Source organism: Ovis canadensis, chromosome 6, assembly GCF_042477335.2.
Source record: "Ovis canadensis isolate MfBH-ARS-UI-01 breed Bighorn chromosome 6, ARS-UI_OviCan_v2, whole genome shotgun sequence".
Taxonomy (NCBI): domain Eukaryota; kingdom Metazoa; phylum Chordata; class Mammalia; order Artiodactyla; family Bovidae; genus Ovis; species Ovis canadensis.
This window is the reverse complement of record NC_091250.1, coordinates 31,570,177-31,590,621: the sequence shown is the minus strand read 5'-3', so window position 1 is coordinate 31,590,621 and position 20,445 is coordinate 31,570,177. Positions and strand designations below refer to the sequence as shown.

Here is a 20,445-nt window from a genome sequence, read left to right as displayed (position 1 = left end):
CTGGTATCCCTGAACATTTGAGAAGTTATGAAAGGAGGACTGATTTTAGGCCAGTTAAAGTTTATAAAATCAAAGAATCATGAGCTGTGTTAACTTGACATGCTTATAGTTATATTTCTTAGTATTCTAAGCCTCATCCCAATATAGTTTTTCCATGTGACTTATGAAGGAAGCATAAAAAATTATTTAGAATGTACCTATCACACTAATAATCTGTAAAACTTTTATCAATAGCAAATAGTCATCTCTGGAATTATTTTTCTTCAGTTTTTATAAATAGAGCTAATTATTTCTGGAAAATTTAAATGGGTGGTACAACTAACTAGGCATAATCCTTTACAGAAAAGATAGGAACTATGAACAAAAGCAAACTCAAAACATTTTGAGTGAATAGTAATTGCAAAAAAAAAAAAAGAGAAAGACTTGAAACCTAATAACCCATGGTATTTTAAATGGAGAGGTCACTTTAGGATTACATTAATTGCTTTACGGTTGTTTGAAAATATTTTGATATTGGAATACTAATGAGATTCACTTTTCTAGTATACTCTTTACAATATTACTATATGTGTCATAAAAATTTGAATACTAGTAGCTGTAAGATCTGGGACAGATGAACCCACCTGGTTTCAACTTCTTCAGTTTATTCAAGTATATGGCTGAAAATTGAGGCAAAAGGATTATGTTGTGTCCCCTTCCTGCTAGGCCATGCTAAGATTATATAATTAAGTAGGTAAATATAGCCCTCTAGTGGTTCTGTTATATACTTACACTGTTAACTTTGGTGCATCTATCATTTTTCTTAAGTTGCCAATTTTTAGGAATTTCACTATTGAGTAGAATCAGATTTTTATAATTTATGGCATAAAAAACAACAAAGAAAAAAAATGGTAGGGATATCTTATTCTAACAGTAAATGTTCATATTAGATTATTATCCATTTATGTAATACACTTTTGGAGTTAAGATAATCCAGAATGTTAGAACTGCTCTGTAGTTTGAGGTGAATCATTCACTCTAGATACTTTGCTAGTGTATGCTATGATTATTAACCAGATAACAACTGATGCATATCAAAATGTAGGGTAAATGAACTTAGGTGGATTATGAGGTAGATCATGTTACATCTGTGGTTTGAAATATATAGTTATTGATAACTTAGATTTAGGTTTTTTGACTGGAATTTATGGTATAGCTTTAGGGAAAAACAAATTGCAGAATTCTTTTGTGTATATATAGCTCCCCATTATTTGAAAAGAATGGAGGTAAAAAGTGGAGGAAACATTAAACAGTTCTATTAATAAATGTTTCTATAAGCAAAGAAAAAGAATATACACAAAGCTGCTATTATCATTAGGAGAGTGAAATTTGGAAGGTTGGAGGGAGATTACTTCTTTATCTCTAATGATTTAAATTGTTATGAAAAAAACAAAAGGAACTGAAATGAAAAACTTGAAAGGATCAACAGAAAACAGTCACCTTAACCTGTATAGTTTTAGAGGACTAATGCTGACTCTTAATTTCCAGCAGAAATCAGTTAATTCAGGTCCTGATCTGATTTTCTGAGTTTGTTTATTGTTTAAATGGGACGTGTACACTTGATAATCTCCTTGGATACAAAGCTGATGCCCAAATTGGTTAAAATGTGTGTTGTTTGGTATTTCTCTTTATTTTGCTGGCAAGCTTTCCCCTTCTTCTGGGGATTAAAATCCTTTCTTCTTTAGCCCAATTAGATTTGTTAAAGGAGGGCCTCTATGAAAAGGCCCTTCTTTGAGGTCTTTAAGTGGAGATGGAAATGATTGGTTCTGAAAATTTTTCTCTCACTGGCTTCTGAAACATTTCGTAGATATTGAAAGCTCATTATGAAGGATGTCTCAATATCTTCACTGCAAAATGCTAAGGAATAATTTAGGCAACAGTTCAGACTGTAAAAATGAAAATGGCTCTGTCTTTTCACAGACTGAACACAACATTGTTGCAGCTTACTTGATTACTGCAGGTATGGATGTTTACTCCATTAACAGTTATTTTGCTTTTGAATGAGTGAAGAAAAGCTGCGGTTTTTAGCATAAGATAGTAGAAGAAGCATGGCTTCAGAGATAGTGTTTCAAGTTCTGTACTGTTGGCCAACCTCAACAAGTCACTTATCCTTTCTCAGTTGTGCTCATGTGATAAATAAGGATAATACTTGCTCTTCTTCCTGGCTGGTGAAAAGGATAAATGGAAACATTGTTAATGGTGGTTAATCTAACAGATTATTTTGAATTTTGATAGGCAGTGAGATGGGGCTGAGAAAAGTTTTCGAGAAAACAAATAATCATCTGTATGTTTGGTTATTTTATTGTCAAATGAATTTTTATTGGGGGAGAATGTGCACTGGTAGCAAAAATGTATTTTTATGGCATTTACTGTTCTCATACATACTTTCTGTAGTTTTGTCATCACTGGTGGAATCTAGTTCAGATTGAAAGATCCTGGAAAAAAATTTAGTTGTAAAAAGAGAGAGCAGATTGTATTGAAGACAGAGTTTGATGATTGAGCTCGTTTTTTAATGCTGTCTTGGAAAACTGAAGTTTGGTTTTCATTTTTTAGTCTCTTTGCAGCAGTGAGCAAGTTCCTTTATCTTTTTGTTCTTCCATTTTCATATCTATAAAATGGGGATAAGAATAAGCTACCAGTTGGGATTGTTACGAAAAATAAAAAAAAATAATGCACAAATATACCTAAATGATATATACAGTGTATGTTGGAACAAATACTAATGAATTTTAGAGGTAACTTATTTTTTGGATTGACTTGTGAAAAATTGTAAGTATATTCAAAAGTAGAGTAAAAACAGCAAATCCTTCTATACTCAGTTTATTCTTTATAATTGCTTAATTTTCCCATTACTCACAATTAGAGTATCACTTCTCTGCTAGAAACTATGGTTCCTCAGTTAATTTTCATAAATTTCAGTGACATGCTAATAACTCTTTCATTTGAATACCTCTGCATGATAGCCCTGGGTGAGTTCTGTTTTCTTTTTGTGTGTGTGTTGCAACAAAAAGGAGAAAACAATATGCTATTTAATGAGATAATCTCCTTATCACAACTACACAGGAATACTTTGTACACCAACTTTTGGTTGGTTAGTTTTGGTAGATGACCAAGAAAAGCTGTCTTTTTTGATCTGGTTACAAAGGAAGCATGCAAAGAAGATTTCCTGTTAAGAAAATGTTCTCTCTTGTTCTTATTCCTGTAACAACAATAACAGTAATAGTGGTCTTACTGTGACAGTGGGACTCTGCTACTACTGTTGCCGCTACTACATCCACCACCATCACCACCACCACTACTAATGTTATCACTTGAACACTTGGTATATACCAAGCACTGCTATAAGCACTTGCCTGTATGGAATAATTCATCCTCAAACTAATTCAGTAAGTAAATTTGTTTTATTTTCTCCATTTATACTGATAGAGTTTAAGTAACTTTACCAACACACACACATCTACTAAGTAGCTACACCAGTATTGAACTCAGGTTCTTTGGCTCTAGAACCCTCATGTATAATCACAAGGATTAGTTTTAATATGTATGTGTTGTATTTTTAGCAAGTGAACTGAAGGGAGCTTGTCTCACCTCATTATGCTTTTGTTTAAATGTTTATTGTTCTTTGGGCCCCCAAACCCCCACCTTTAATAAAACTCACTTAAACCAAAACTATGAGGAAAAAGTTTAGTCAAAGCACTTATTTCATTTGCTACTGTTACAAAAAGCCTACTTTACATTTTAAATTTCATTTTTAATTTAATAGTTCTCTTTGGATTTTAGCTCTTACAAACTCTTACCAACTTAAGCTCTCCCTTTTTCCAGTTTATTCTGGGGGTAAGAAGGCATGGTGAATTAAGGATCTGAAATAGATTCATTATGGGTGCATTATAGGCTAAAAGATAAGAGATATTAGGCTGAAAGGATGACTGCATACCAGCTAATGAAGGACCTAAGCTGTGCGGGCAGTAGGGGGCCACTAAATGACATGATCCAATTTGCATTTTAGATATATGCTATAGTGGTAGCTAACAGACCAGGTAGGAGGCACCCTAGGTAGGAGGTATGGTAAAGGTTAAGAAGGCTTCTGAGGAGGAAGTAGTGGCAATGGAGATAGAAAGAGCTAGAATTTAGAATCCATGGTGGTTGGATGTGGAGACTTGGGGAGAAGGTGAGGGAGCATCAAAGATGACAAGTAGGTTTCTTTTTTGGGGCCACTGGATAAATGGTGAAGCTGTTCATACCTGGAGAAGAACATGTTTGGGGCAGGAATGAAAATCTCTGGGTTCAGTTTGAGAGAAGTCCGACAGAAAGCTGGACACATGGTTTTGAATTTTATGAGACTGATCTGGAAAGTATCAGCATATAGCCTTGACTCTGAAATCACTGAGTGTATGTTAAATGTGAAAAGAAGGAGGTCTAGGACAGAAACTTGGACAATGCATATGTTTAATAAGGTAGAGAAGAAGAAAGAAAGACCAGGAAGTAGATTGAGAAGGATCTCCCAAAGAGATTGGAGAAGAGCCACAGAAGCCAAAGGGAAATTAAGTGAAAGTGTGTTAATTGCTCAGTCGTGTCCGACTGCAACCCCGTGGACTGTAGCCCACCAGGGTGCTCTGTCAATGGAGTTCTCCAGGCAAGAATACTGGTGTGGGTTGCCATGCCCTTCTCCAGGGGATCTTCCCAACCCAGGGATCAAACCCGTGTCTCCTGTATTGCAGGCAGATTCTTTACCTCTGAGCCACCAGGGAAGTCCCTAAGTTAAGTGAACTTAGACCTAACTACTAAATAATCTGTCTACTCATTAGAAAACGGGTTTCCATGGTTAATCAGTCAGTAAAGAATCAGCCTGCGGTGCAGGAGATGTGGGTTCGATCCCTGAGTCAGGAAGATTCCCCTGGGGAAGGGAATGTCTACCCACTTCAGTATTCCTGCCTGGAGAATCCCATGGAGAGAGCAGCCTGGTGGGCTATAGTCCATGAGGTCTCAAAGAGTCAGGCACAACTGACTAACACTTTCACAGCTAGAAAATAGAGCAGAGTGCTTGAGACAGCTGCAGAGAAAATAAAGAAAAGGACTAAACTGTTTACCTCATTCCCCACATTATATCTAAATCTACCCCATAAGTACAATTACTCTATTCTAGTTGCATACTTGGTAGGCAACAAATTTACTACACTGTGTTTTTATCTGACTTTTAAAAAATCAACAAATCTGTAACTAACCAGAAAGATTCTTCAGTTCACTAAACTTTGGAGCTACAATACTGGATGCAAAAATAATGAGCCAAAGAATCATCAAATCTGATATCATTGTGTCTTAATTATGCTTGCAGGAATAATAGATATTAAGCAATATGAGTTTTAATTGTCTATTAATAAATCTGCTATATGTCACATACTCAACATAGAAGCCATTAGAAGCCTGTAATTTACACAGGAAGATTAGGAATATATGAGTTAAATAATATAGCATCACATAAGATGAAGTATAGTATAGATAAGAACTTAGAAAATTTATTAGTGATGAGAGGATACTATGAGGAAGACAAGCCTTTGAGGGCAGAATCAGGCTTGAACAGAATTTTGAAGGGTGGGTAGCATTTGGATAGGTAAAGGAGTAGGGTGTTCCAAGTGGGAGAAATGAGAGCTGAAATTTACCACATGCCTGGTATATCTGATAGATAACTAGATGGAGGGCTTATTTGGTAAGTGTGAACCATCGCTTCAGTTCAGTTCAGTCCCTCAGCCGTGTCCGACTCTTTGTGACTCCAGAACATTTGCTTAGAGAAGGTAAAACATTTCGAAGCAGAGACCGGGGTACCAGGCTGGACATGTGAACTTTTACCCCACAGACATTGGGGAGTATACTGAGAAGGGTCGTGGTTAACTCTATGTTGTGGCATGCTTATTCTGCCAGCAGCATGCAGGAGGGAAAGAACAGGAGCCTGGAAGATTAATATAACAGAATGTTGAACAGAAGTTTTGACCAAGGCGCCAAACATAATAGAAGATCTTCCTTAGTTGATACCTTTGTGTGTTGGTACTTGGAAACCTTCGCTCTCTCTGGCAATAGCTGGGTCTGCTCGCCAGAGTTCTCTTCATGATGGTGAACACCTCTATTCCTTCTGTCCTTTACCCCTCCTTTAGCCCCTAGGAGTCTGGTAATGGCTCTACCCTCTCTCAGTTGTTAGGACCTAGTATGGCTTACATCTGGCTGATGGGAAATTTATTCAGCAGATGGGGGTGTTAAGCAGGCTAACATTCACATCCAGTCTACTCAACAGTATTTCTCATTGTAAATTAATGCATTGGCATTCAGATTAAGAATTTCAGTCATCAGTCTCCCTGAATCCAGCCAATTCTGGGGCACTGACAACACTGAGTCTCTGGATCTGTAGCAAGGGCTAAGAGTCAGATCCCAGACTGTGGAAACTTCACTAGGGTGATGTGGCCTGTGAGGTTTCTCAGTGGATCTGAGAGCCAGCTTGACTTCCTGTCTAGCTAGCCAAACCTTGTTGTGTGCATTCTTATTTAGGGATGTACGTGTATGTGTATGTGTAATCAGATTTGAACATGTTAAGTTTTAAGTAATATTGAAATAGTCATATGATCTTACATACTGTAGATGCTTAATACATGTCTAATGGCAATGAGTTGTATGAAAAAGGATGAGGGACTGGAGTGTATTTCAGGAATAGAAAGTGTTAGTGTCCTAACAGAAGTGCTGTTAGGACAGAATGATAGCTGAGGCCTGAGAAACGGAGAAAGAAGAGCCTCCGTCTTCAGGAAGGAGGAGAGGAAATTAAGCTGCCAAAGGAGAGTACGTGGTCACACACACACACACACATGCATATAAACATATGTACCCTAAAAATCAGCATTGGTGGTATCATGGGAGTCACTTCAAGGATGGAGTGATCAATAGCGATGTTGTTAAATGCCATCCTTCGGTGCTGCTTTATACAAGTGGTGGATTCTTTGTGTTTTGATTTTTATATTTCTGTTTTCACAAGAGGGCTGTGACAATATCACAACTAGTTTGAAGAATAGCTGGAGCTCTTGCAGTAAATGAACCAAAACCGATTTGTGAATTTGCTTTGTTTCTGAAGGAATTTAAATATTTAATTTTTATTTTAGTTTTGCACATTCAAATTAAGTGAAATGTCTGATTTGTTTATGTTCTCAGGTGTGATAAGTATCCTCAGCAACATAATTGTTCTAGGCATCTTCATTAAGTTCAAGGAACTTCGGACACCCACAAATGCAATTATCATCAACCTGGCTGTTACTGATATAGGGGTCAGTAGCATTGGCTACCCCATGTCTGCTGCTTCAGATCTGCATGGAAGCTGGAAATTTGGATATGCAGGATGTCAGGTATCAGAGATCCTTAGAATCAAAGCAAAATGAACTAGATTAAGAGCTTGTAAATTTAAGTGTCTTTACAAAATCAAATAGTTTTATGTAGCATAATAGACATGGTGCTGTTATTGAAAACAGCTTCAGGAGTGACTAGGAAATATATTCTTTAATAAGAGAAATGAAACCAGTAGCCATCATTATATTTTCCAAATTTCCCCAACCTAAAGGAAAAAATTAAACTAGCAAAAAATTAGAAGAAAAGTGAACATTTGCATATTCAAATAAAAACTTGCATATTGCAAATTCAAAAAGAAATACTCTGCTTTCCTTTGAAACAATAAAATACTTAATGACTATATCATAATGTCTGAGTAATATAGTTAAACTACATGTTGTTGATTTTTTTTCTGTGGTAAGTTCTTTGTGAGAATTGCTGGTAAACATATCTGCTATAATTTTTACTGACAAGAAAATAAATTAATATAGTTTGCAGTAATGACTTTTGGCCCAATTTTTTAGAACTGTTTGCTGTTTTGAGCTATATAGCTGTAGAGAATAAAATGAAAACGGTAGAGAACAGTGAGTACCCATTTATGCATCAGCAGGTTTTGGCAAATCTTGATGGTTTGCAATATGACCTTCAGGTTGTTTGGGGCTTCTTGCTTTTTGTTTTTGGTTGTGCTTCAGGGCTTATGGGATCTTAGTTCCCCAACCAGCGATGGAACCCAGGGCCCTGGCAATGAGAGTGCAGAGTCCTAACCACTGGACCGCCAGGGAATTCTCTGTTCCCAATTTTTAAAAAACACAAATGTTCTCATACATGTCTCTTTCTGCACTATCTGAGAGTTTCTTTAGATACATTGCTAGCAGGGGAATGGTTTGGTGGTAGATAACACAACGTCAGCTTTATCAGGTGTGGCCAAATCATTCTTCAAAATGGTGGTGCCAACTGTGAGAACTTCTGTTGCTCCACATGTTCGCCAGTGCTTGGGATTGTCAGACTTGTAAATTCGTAGTGTTGTGATGGATGTAAAATAGTGTCTTATGATTTGCATTCCTTTCAATATTTAGTGTGATGGTACATCTTATGTCATAGACACCCTGGTTTCCTCTTGTGTGAATAGCCCATTTTTCTGTTTGTCTTTTCCCCTTAGTGAATTGTCTGTTTTCTGAATCCCAGTCTTTTGTTGGTTATATGCACTGTACTTGATTTATGGTTTGTTTTTGCCCTCTTTAGAGTATGTATAGAAGTTTTACTTTAAATCTTAGCTTTTTTAAAAAAGCTTATTTTAATTAATGAAGTCCCAGAATGTTTTCTGTAAGTACCTTTATTAAGCCACTTACAATTTGACAATAGATGATGTATTTTAACATTATTAAAATAGAAAATGGGGCTTCCCTGGTGGCTCAGTGGTAAAGAATCTGCCTACAGTGCAGGAAACGCAGGTACGACCCCTGGGTTGTGAAGATTCCCTGGAGGAGGAAATGGAACCCACTCTAGTACTCTTGCCTATGAAATCCCAGGACAGAGGAGTCAGGATGCAAAGAGTTGGACACGACTGAGTGACTGAACACACGCACAAAATAGAAGACACTCAATGTATTTATTTACTGTTCAATGTATTTAAAATATATTTTAGCAATGGGATAAAAGTGTAAATGTCTCTTGGGAAGGTGAGTAGAATGGTGGAATCGTTCCCATTTTGATTTTCAGATTTATGCTGGGTTGAATATATTTTTTGGAATGGCAAGTATTGGATTGCTTACGGTCGTGGCCGTGGATCGATACCTGACCATCTGCCATCCGGATGCAGGTACAGCACCTTTCTCAGCTTTTGCAATAAACCCATTTGCCTAACTTCTGCTTGTCACACTTTCGCTTCAAAATGTATTCATAAATGTAATGACTTGCGACATGGTCAGCCTTCTTTCTCTGATAATCCTTAATTGGAAGTTTCAGTGGTTTTCTATTATACCTAGAATAAAATTCAAATTTCATAACATGGCCCCCAAGACCCTACGTGTTCTGACCCCTGACTACCTTTGCAGCATAGCCTGGGATCTTGTCACTTTGGGGTACTGGTGAAACTCTTTCCCAATTTGGGGTCTTTGTAGATGCTATTTCCCTAGTGTTTCTCCCTGTCTATCCTCTGATTCATCATTTTATCATTCAAGTTTTAGCTTAAATGTTATTTTTTTTTCCAGAATATGAATTCATAGGTTTTGTGTGAACTAAAGTGCTCTGTAAAGAATCTACTTGGTAATAATTTCGAATAATCAGTTAAAATAAGATGAAGATGTGAAATGGGAAATGATCACATCATTGGGAAATGATTTAATATTCCATGTATTTGTTAATAGGAAGAAGAATGACCACCAACACTTACATCAGCATGATTCTGGGGGCCTGGACCAATGGCCTGTTTTGGGCTTTGATGCCTATCATTGGGTGGGCTAGTTATGCCCCAGATCCTACTGGGGCCACCTGTACCATAAACTGGCGGAAAAATGATATGTAAGAAATGTATATGCAGTCTATAATTAAATGCTTCTAATGCAGACACGTTTTCACCATTTTAAATTTAACCTCAGATCTAATGTTTCTCATATAGAGTGTGGCAAAGGGTTTCCTTGGTTTAGATGATGTGATTCCAACTAGGGACGAATTGAGAACCGTGAATTATGTTAATTTGCGAGGACAGGGCATCCCTTTGTCTCCCTGCTCTGTTCCCTCCTTCCTGTCCTTTGGCAGCAAAGGGGATACAGAGCCTCCTTTAGCTACACCTTAGAGGTAGGACCTATGGGGGAAAGGACTATTGGTGGAGCTAGACAGTGTGCAGTTCTGGAGAAAGCCCAGGCTTTCTTTTCTGGTGATAAAGCATCTTCTGAGAATTACACAGCAAAAGTACAGTCCCTGCAAGGATTGCTTACTCATCAGTGATGCTCTTCTATGTTTACTAAGGAAAAGAAGGTAATTTAGTTCATTAAAGGAAGTGAAAGATTACTCAGAAAAGTAAACAGAAAATTTCTCTCAAACTAAATCTAAGTCTAAACATTTTTCTGTACAGGGTCAAAAAATAAATATTTTAGATTTCACAGGCAAGGTTGTTTCCATTGCAACTATTCAACTCTGCCTGTGGAAGCAGCCATAGACAGTAAGGAAATGACTGTGGTTCCAATAAAATTTTATTTACAAAAACAGGCTACAAGCCGGCTTTGCCCACAGGTCATAGTTTGCCAACCTCTAGTCTGAATGGACTAAAAGTCGAATGTACCTCCTAAGCTGTTTACTAACACTAGACAATGCCAGTATTACTTCTGGTAATTATTCTGTTTCCCTTCCCCTATTTAATACATTAGATGAATAGTGATTTAATGTCATGATTTAATTATTTCCTTTTCTTACTTTCAGGTCTTTTGTTTCTTACACGATGATGGTAGTTGTGATAAATTTTATCGTGCCCTTAACAGTGATGTTTTACTGTTATTACCATGTCACTCAATCCATTAAACATCATGGTACTAATAACTGCACTGAGTACCTCAACAGAGATTGGTCAGATCAGGTAGATGTAACAAAGGTAAGGCATTAAAATCCTTAAGAAAGTTTTTTAATCAAGCTTCTACATGGACATGGTTCCTTGGCCCTATAGTCATCTCTCCCCAACTCCCGATTCTTATTTTATGCCTCTTTTTTTCTGGTGTTGGCCTCCATATTTCTAAACAATGTACTTATCTACTGTTTCAGGTATTTTTGCTTGCTGCTACTTCTTGATTTCCTACTGTGAACGAAGAGAATTTCTCTTATACCACCATCTTTTCCTTCTCCCCACCAACATCTCTCATCTTGTCCTTAAAATGTTAATATTTGGCTAGATGAAGAGTCAATTTTACATTATTGTGATTATCTAAATTTCATTTATTACAGATCTCTGTAGGGCTGTATGACATATTTCTTCTTTTTTTTTTTTAATACAACTATTCCCCCTTTGAAGTTAACAGTTCATTCCTTTTCTTTTTCTTTCTTGTCTTCTGTCCATCTGTCTCCCCTTCTCTTCTTCTCTCCCTCTCTCCTCCCCTTCCACCCCCCATCTCTCTATAGCTTTGTTTCCTGACTGTTCTGTGTGAAAATGAAGTGATTTTGGAAAGTAGAAGCATTAGTCACTCAGTCGTGTCCAACTCTTTGTGACCCCATGGACTGTAGCCTACCAGGCCTCTCTGTCCATGGGATTCTCCAGGCAGGAACACTGGAGTCAGTAACCATTTCCTTCTCCAGGGTGATCTTCTCAACTCAGGGATTGAACCCAGGTCTCCTGCATTGCAGGCAGATTCTTAACTCTATCAGCCACCAGGGGAGCCTGACTGTCCTATGTACCTGTCCCTAATTCATCTCTAAATAATCTATCAGAAGCTTCAGTTTCCTCTTAGTATTTTCATATGCATCAGAGACTAAATTGACTTCATCTTTTTCTTAGTTATTCTCCTGACACCCCCAGATCTCCTGCCCCAGATTACATTGGCTCTTCTTTAAGATGACTACTTAGAAAGTCAGTATCCCCACACCGCCTTTATCACAAACTGAGAATGCCTTTGGCCTGTCTCCTGGATCAGATCACCTGTTTTCTGGATTGCATGTCTTCCTTTTTTTTTTTTTTTTTTTGGTTGATTTTCTCACAGTTGGTGGAACACATCCCCTAACAGAGTCCTGAGAACGTTATAGGGAAGTAAAATTTTTAAGATTTGGCATGCCTGAAAATGTCTTAATGCTCCTATTATATTTGATTGATTGTTCATTTGGCATAGAATTCAAAGTAGAAAAATGATTTTCAGAGATGTTTGAAAGCATTACTATATAGTCTCTCAGTTTTAGGTGTTGCTGTTGAGAAGACTGACAGTTTACTGGTGGTCTGTGTTCTCTCTGGAAGCTTGTCATTTTCTCTTTGTCTCCAGTTTTCTCTCTGAAATGTGATGCTGACGTGCCTTGATATAGCTCTTTATTCACCCATGTACGGATACTGGGTGAGTGCTTTCAATGTCAAGACTCAGATCTCCCCTTCTGGGAGCTTCCTTGTATTATTTCTCTCTTGAATTTCACTTCCCTTTTTGTTTTCTCTATTCTCTTTTCCTGGAACTCCTTTTATTTGGGTATTTAATCTCCTGGATTTATCTTTTAACTTTCTTAAATATTATTTCCTACACTGTCTCTCTTTGGGGTTTTGTTTGTTTGTCTTGGTTTCTACTTTCTGAGAGATTTCCTCAACCATATCCAGGACTGAGATTGGGTGAGGAGATGCTCAAGCCTGGGTTGTAAAATTTAAGCAAGCACTGAAAAGCTCAGTAACCCCAAAAAGATAAATCCAGCTGTATTCTCCTCAGCTCACCAGCAGAAAGAGGGCATTCTTTACATTCATGAACCAGTTCATCCGTTTCACAAGCTCCAGTTATCATAGCTGACTTTAGGTGTATTAGCAGAGTACAATGAGGGGAAAATTTCAGTGTTTCCTCTATGTCTTCACCATCATAAACTTATTCAAGTTCCAATCCAGATAATTTTTCATGCAGTTTTAGATATGCTAGCTATTTTGATATTTTAGTTATTGGGCTTGGTGAATACTGATTTCTTTTACAGATGTCTGTGATAATGATACTCATGTTTCTGGTGGCGTGGTCCCCTTATTCCATTGTGTGCTTATGGGCATCTTTTGGTGACCCAAAGAAGATTCCTCCCTCAATGGCCATCATAGCTCCCCTGTTCGCAAAATCTTCTACATTCTACAATCCTTGTATTTATGTGATTGCTAATAAAAAGTAAGTCATGTCTAAAATGCTTCTCAACTTAAAAAAAAAGAGTGTATACAGAAAGAATGTTAGAAAGGCAATGGATAATGTTCTAAATTTTGGGGGAGGTAAATGACAGAAACTCGCTTCAGGTGAAATTAGGAGTTATTTGGTTCATGCAACTGCACTGTAGAAGCATTCAGGACCTGAAATGTCTAGGACTCCAGTTCTGTGACAGACTCTTCCCACATGGAGGGGAGATGATCATGGGTAATTCAAGACCAAGTTCCACCAGCTAAGCATCCCCAAATGCAAGTTTCATCTTTGATGGCCCTCTGGCAGCAATGACCATGGAAGGTTTTGCAAAGAAAACCTGTAATCAGTTTTGCAAAGAAAAGAGTGATTCTGTTATTGGAAAGTGGACAAAGCAAGGCCAGTTGGGTTCCCTATGTGGGTAGCATAAGTGTATATTTACTAGAAGGAAGACATATCATTCAGATGCAAGAGAAAAATTCATTGTTAACAGGCTTCAGGATTGTGTAGTCACTGAGGATAATGGAGACTCTTCCTTTCCCCCTTTTGTTGAGCCTCTGAGCAAGGATTTCTTTCCTGCCTCCTCAGTACAGCTTTTGTCCTTTAGTCGCTAAGTCGTGTCTGACCCTTTTGCGACTCCACGAGCTGTTCATGGGATTTCCAGGCAAGAATACTGGAATGGGTTGCCATTTCCTTCTCCAGGGCATCTTCCTGACCCAGGGATCAAACCTGAGGCTCCTGCTGAGCCTCCTGCATTGCAGACAGTTTCTTTACCCTTGAGCCTCCAGGTAGGGCAGCTTAGACTACTTCATTTACTGTTACTGCTTAAAGGTGGATTGAACCAATTTATTGTGCTTAAATATTTGACCAGAAAATCTCAGTAGATGTGAAGTACTGATAATTTGATCCTGGATTGCCAGTGCTGCTTCTATTAAGCTTATATATTTATGCACATGTTTGGGAAAGCAACTTTAGCCATAGGTATATGAAGAAACATAAAAGCTTTTAAGATCAAATAGACCACATAAGAAGAATAAAGAACACATCTTAAATTTAGAGTCTATTAGTAGTTCTTTTGGAAAGGTCAGGCATTAAACTGGCCTTTGCTCATTAGAATAAATGTCTGAAATACCCATCCTTAGTTCAAGTAAATGATTCCTTGCAACTGACATTGTCATCTTAGACATGGTATCATCTTAAACATAGTTATTTATTTTTATTAAATGTCTTCGATGTTTACAATCAGTGGGGCAAAATTGATCTTTAATTGTACTGTATACTTTATAATACATTTATAAAGGTCTCAATAGGATATATTAAAGTTGAAAGCAGAAATTTATTTGGAGATGCTAATTGGCAGTAGTGGCATCTTAGTCATATTTGAAAGTTCTTTAAACATTCCAAGTCATCATGGGATAATGCCAGATTTTCCCTTTTTTGTTACAGGTTTCGAAGGGCGATGGTGGCCATGTTCAAATCTCAGACTACCCAAGCAATGCCTGTGACGAGTATTTTACCAATGGATGTACCTCAAAACCCTCTGACTTCTGGAAAAGTCTGAAATAAGAGGAACTCACACATTTATCAAAACATTTTCTTTACCTTTTTTTTTTGTAGTGGTTTAATTTCATTTTAAATGTGAGCTCATTTCAATCAAATAGAGACAAAGAATATTGTCTTAATAGACTATAAATTTCTCAAGTGTAGTTTATAGTTCTGTTTGTGGACTGGCTACCATTGGGAATGTTTCACTATTTCCTTACATGTAAACATACTGCTCATCTAGTTTGATGAATAGAGGCACATGAGATTAAGGCCTCTTCTCTTTCTCCCTATCATGGTGTGTATTACAGTGTATCAATGACCTGGTGTCTTGCCTGGTTCCTCCAACTAGATTAGAAGCAACTGCTATTTTAATGTTCAGTTCTGTTGCTCAGTTGTATCTGCCTCTTTGTGACCCCATGAACTGCAGCACGCCAGGCCTCCCTGTAATTTTGTTAGAATAAATTAATAGTAATAATAGTTATTATCATCAAAAAAGCAAGAGAGTTCCAGAAAAACATCTATTTCTGCTTTATTTTACTATGCCAAACCTTTTGAATAGGTAGATCACAATAAACTGTGGAAAACTCTGAAAGAGATGGGAATACCAGACCACCTGACCTTCCTCTTGAGAAACCTGTGTGTAGGTCAGGAAGCAACAGTTAGAACTGGACATGGAACAACAGACTGTTTCCAAATAGGAAAAGGAGTACGTCAAGGCTGTATATTGTCACCCTGCTTATTAAACTTATATGCGGAGTACATCATGAGAAACACTGGACTGGAAGAAACACAAGCTGAAATCAAGATTGCTGGGAGAAATATCAATAACCTCAGATATGCATATGACACCACCCTTATGGCAGAAAGTGAAGAGGAAATAAAAAGTCTCTTGATGAAAGTGAAAGAGGAGAGTGAAAAATTTGGCTTAAAGCTCAACATTCAGAAAACGAAGATCATGACATCTGGTCCCATCACTTCATGGCAAATAGATGGGCAAAAAGTGGAAACAGTGTCAGACTTTATTTTTGGGGGCTCCAAAATCACTGCAGATGGTGACTGCAGCCATGAAATTAAAAGACACTTACTCCTTGGAAGAAAAGTTATGACCAACCTACATAGCATATTCAAAAGCAGAGACATTACTTTGTCAACAAAGGTCCGTCTAGTCAAGGCTATGGTTTTTCCAGTAGTCATGTATGGATGTGAGAGTTGGACTATAAAGAAAGATGTGCACCAAAGAATTGATGCTTTTGAACTGTGGTGTTGGAGTAGACTCTTGAGAGTCCCTTGGACTGCAAGGAGATCCAACCAATCCATCCTAAAGGAGACCAGTCCTGGGTGTTCATTGGAAGGATTGATGTTGAAGCTGAAACTCCAATACTTTGGCCCCCTCATGTGAAGAGCTGACTCATTGGAAAAGACCCTGATGCTGGGAAAGATTGAGGGCAGGAGGAGAAGGGGATGACAGAGGATGAGGTGGTTGGATGGCATCACCGACTCAATGGAGATGAGTTTGAGTAAACGTTGGGAGTTGGTGATGGACAGGGAGGCTGGCGTGCTGCAGTTCATGGGGTTGCAAGGAGTTGGACATGACTGAGCAACTGAACTGAACTGAACTGAGTAATAGTTAATGGGCTTCACTAGTGGCTAAATGGTAAAGAATCGGCTTGCCAATGCAGGAGTTATGGGTTCAATCCCTGGGTCAGGAAGATCCCCTGGAAAAGGAAATGTCAACTCACTCCAGTATTCTAGGGAATTCCACTAACAGAGGAGCCTCGGGGTATAGTCCATGGGGTCACCAAAGAGTTGGACATGACTTAGCAACTAAAAAGCACAACAACAAATAATGGTTAATAGTCTTTAATAAATAATTACTGAAGTAAGTTTTTGGAATTTATTTCTAGCTAGAATGGGAAACTGTCAGCATTTCACAATTTTCAAATTTTAATGCAATTTTTCACTTACTATTTAACAAAAATAATCAAATGAATATTAAGCACTATTGTTTTTAAATACATGGCAGTCAATGCCATATATATTTTATGTAACACTATAACCTGTGCATATTAATATGTGTTATACTTTTTTAATTACTATTTTTATGTGTATGTATTTCCATATATTTGACATTAGAATTAAGTTTAATCAGAGTGGGGGTTTCTGTATCTTTGTTCTCTTTTTCCTATCTTGTTTTGTTGATGAAAAAATTAATCAATAGTCAGTGTAAGAAAGGAATAGGAAGTTTTATTCGAGCTAGCCTCAAGATTATAACCCAAGAGACAGTCTTTCAGAAAGCTCTGAGGACTGTTCCAGAAAGGTGAATGGGAAGGCTGGTATATATGTGCAATGAAGAACATATCTTGGTAAAAAGTTACTGCTTTTTCAAGGAACAGGTATCTTAGCTAATATTTTTAGTGCTCTTTTATGTATGGAAAGATGCAAGAAACTGGGTTCATAAAATTTTCTCCTTAAAATCCATAACCATCTGACGGGTCAGTTCTGCTGGTTTCCCCAGAGCAAATAGTGCCTCATCCTGACCTTCACGCTGAATTCCTTTCAGGATGTACTGTAGGTCAGTGACTACTGTGGCTAATGACTTGATTCTTATAGAACTGGATAGTGGGCACCATTGTTTATTTTATAATGCTCTAATTTGGATAATAATTTCGACCAAGGTTAGAGAAGGATTTTGTGACTCATTTGTCCCTCAGTGCTAGGAATGCTCATTCCCAGGTCAGGTGGGGATTTTGTTGATAGGCCACTCCATTTGCTGTTCCTGGACTAGGCCCAGTTAACAGCAACCAAAAGCCTCTGGACTGCCTGTCTTACCAGTCTGTTATGGTCCAGGAACTGTTCCCTCTTGTTGATTATCCCCGTATATAGACTTCCACTGTTAGAATCCTTGATCTTATTATAGAACTATATATTTGGTCAATTGTTTTAAGTTCTCTAGTCATTATTACTTTTATCTGAGGCTCAGTCATACATCTGGTAATGCAGACTGAATACAAATAATATAGCTGCTGCTGCTAGTAACATTAATAAGGTCATAAGCAAGTATTTAAGATAAGAATTTCCATCACGTGTGGCCCAGTATATCCCCAGCTCATCTCTCCCAGTCTGTTCTGTACTAATTGTGGACCAATAATGGATATTTAAATTGCTAAAATATTCCCAGTGGTTCATCAACACAATTCTCAGAGTTGTGGATGAACCACTGGGAATATTTTAGTACAAATACTTTTTGTGTGGGGAAGGCAAGGAGAAATTACTCTATCTGAGTGTTTCCTCAGATTAGAATTACTGGATAAAAATATAGAAACAGTATTATTGTTGTGAGCTTGTGCTCTTGAAAGACTGAACTAATTTACGTGGTCACTGGCAGTGAAGAATTCACTTTCCCATTATAGTCCTGCTAATAGTGCTGTATTTCTTTAAAACTAAAAGCTATATACTTTAACAAATTCATTTCATTTCACATTTCTTTAACTGCTAGTGAGGCTGTGTATCTTTGGATATTGTGTTTTCTTATGTATTTATTTTTGTAGGCTGTTTCTTTAGCACCTTTGACTGCAAATAAAGGAAAGTTCAGTTCAGTTCAGTTCAGTCGCTCAGTTGTGTCTGACTCTTTGCGACCCCATGAATCGCAGCACGCCAGGCCTCCCTGTCTATCACCAACTCCCGGAGTTCACTCAGACTCACGTCTATTGAGTCAGTGATGCCATCCAGCCATCTCATCCTCTGTCATCCCCTTCTTCTCCTGCCCTCAATCCCTCCCAGCATCAGAGTCTTTTCCAATGAGTCAACACTTCGCATGAGGTGGCCAAAGTACTGGAGTTTCAGCTTTAGCATCATTCCTTCCAAAGAAATCCCAGGGCTGATCTCCTTTAGAATGGACTGGTTGGATCTCCTTGCAGTCCAAGGGACTCTCAAGAGTCTTCTCCAACACCACAGTTCAAAAGCATCAATTCTTTGGCGCTCAGCCTTCTTCACAGTCCAACTCTCACATCCATACATGACCACAGGAAAAACCATAGCCTTGACTAGACGGACCTTAGTCGGCAAAGTAATGTGTCTGCTTTTGAATATGCTATCTAGGTTGGTCATAACTTTTCTTCCAAGGAGTAAGCGTCTTTTAATTTCATGGCTGCAGTCACCATCTGCAGTGATTTTGGAGCCCCCCAAAATAAAGTCTGACACTGTTTCCACTGTTTCCTCATCTATTTCCCATGAAGTGATGGGACCGGATGCCATGATCTTCGTTTTCTGAATGTTGAGCTTTAAGCCAACATTTTCACTCTCCTCTTTCACTTTCATCAAGAGGCTTTTGAGTTCCTCTTCACTTTCTGCCATAAGGGTGGTGTCATCTGCATATCTGAGGTTATTGATATTTCTCCCAGCAATCTTGATTTCAGCTTGTGTTTCTTCCAGTCCAGTGTTTCTCATGATGTACTCCGCATATAAGTTTAATAAGCAGGGTGACAATATACAGCCTTGACGTACTCCTTTTCCTATTTGGAAACAGTCTGTTGTTCCATGTCCAGTTCTAACTGTTGCTTCCTGGCCTGCATACAGATTTCTCAAGAGGAAGGTCAGGTGGTCTGGTATTCCCATCTCTTTCAGAATTGTCCACAGTTGATTGTGATCCACACAGTCAAAGGCTTTGGCATAGTCAATAAAGCAGAAATAGATGTTTTTTTCTGGAACTCTCTTGCTTTTTCCATGATCCAGTGGATGTTGGCAATTTGATCTCTGGTTCCTCTGCCTTTTCTAAAACCAGGACACTAATCCAAACATATACAACTATCCATATGTTTGTACTGGTAAACTGCTATAATAATCTGCTAATTTATTTCTCCATCCTCTTCCTTTTCCCCACTGTAATCAATGTATCAGCTTTATAACTGGAATACTCTTCTTTTAAAAATAAAATTCCCTTCCCCAAAATCTTCAGCTCAGAAAACCTTCAGTCAGTACTTCCCTGGTAGTCCAATGTCTAAGACTCTGAGCCCCCAGGACAGGAGGCCTGGGTTTAGCCCCTAGTCAGGGAACTAGATCCCACATGCCATAACCAGGAGTTCTCGTGCTGCAGCTAAAAAGATCCACATGCCACAACTAAAGATCCTGCATGGACAACAAAGACTGACGATCCCAAGTGCTACAGCTAAGACCCAGCACTACCAAAAAAATAAATATCTTAAAGAAATAAAAGTAATTTCTCCTTTTTTTAAAAAAAATGCACATATCTTAACCCCAAAAATCAATCATCTGCCAGGTAACTATAAGTCTGTCAGTTGGACCCTCATGACCCTTTTCAACATGGTCCCACGGGAACTTTTCAGGTTTTTGTCTTGTTTTCTCCTGCTCCTGTGTGTGTGTATCGTACATACAACCTGAAATGCTTATATTTTTCTAAGAACTACACTCTTTCTTGTTTCCTCCTTTGGTTCCTGCTGTTCTGCTTGCCTTTTTCAGATTTTCCACTCAATACATTGGTGTGCCTCATAGGGGCATCTCAGGTACCACTTGCTCTAGGAAGCCTTTCCCCACCAATACTGTTGGGTCTGCTGATCTCTTGTGCTTCTTCCAAGTGTATTCTGTGCCTCTCTTTATCATGTGATTCCTTTTGTGTAGTGATCATGTCTTATCCATCTTTCTACCCCTCAGTTCAATTCAGTCACTCAGTTGT

General features: G+C 38.1%; 1 protein-coding gene across 1 annotated transcript; it reads left to right on the top strand.

Annotated features, from left to right (window-relative positions):
* Positions 1-1,796: 1,796 nt before the first annotated feature.
* On the top strand, positions 1,797-16,636 carry RRH (retinal pigment epithelium-derived rhodopsin homolog). The gene is made up of 7 exons (XM_069593537.1): positions 1,797-1,999; positions 7,225-7,415; positions 9,115-9,214; positions 9,762-9,915; positions 10,813-10,981; positions 13,030-13,208; positions 14,658-16,636. Exons 1-7 carry the CDS (start codon positions 1,870-1,872, stop codon positions 14,770-14,772), a joined length of 1,038 nt encoding a protein of 345 aa, XP_069449638.1. The 5' UTR covers positions 1,797-1,869; the 3' UTR covers positions 14,773-16,636.
* Positions 16,637-20,445: the final 3,809 nt, after the last annotated feature.

Bases quoted from the DNA above. Each gene is read 5' to 3' on its own strand.
- RRH (XM_069593537.1), top strand. From the start codon at position 1,870: ATGTCTCAATATCTTCACTGCAAAATGCTAAGGAATAATTTAGGCAAC. The intron at 9,215-9,761 runs GTACAGCACCTT...ATTTGTTAATAG, and splicing joins CATCTGCCATCCGGATGCAG to GAAGAAGAATGACCACCAAC. The intron at 13,209-14,657 runs GTAAGTCATGTC...TTTTTGTTACAG, and splicing joins TATGTGATTGCTAATAAAAA to GTTTCGAAGGGCGATGGTGG.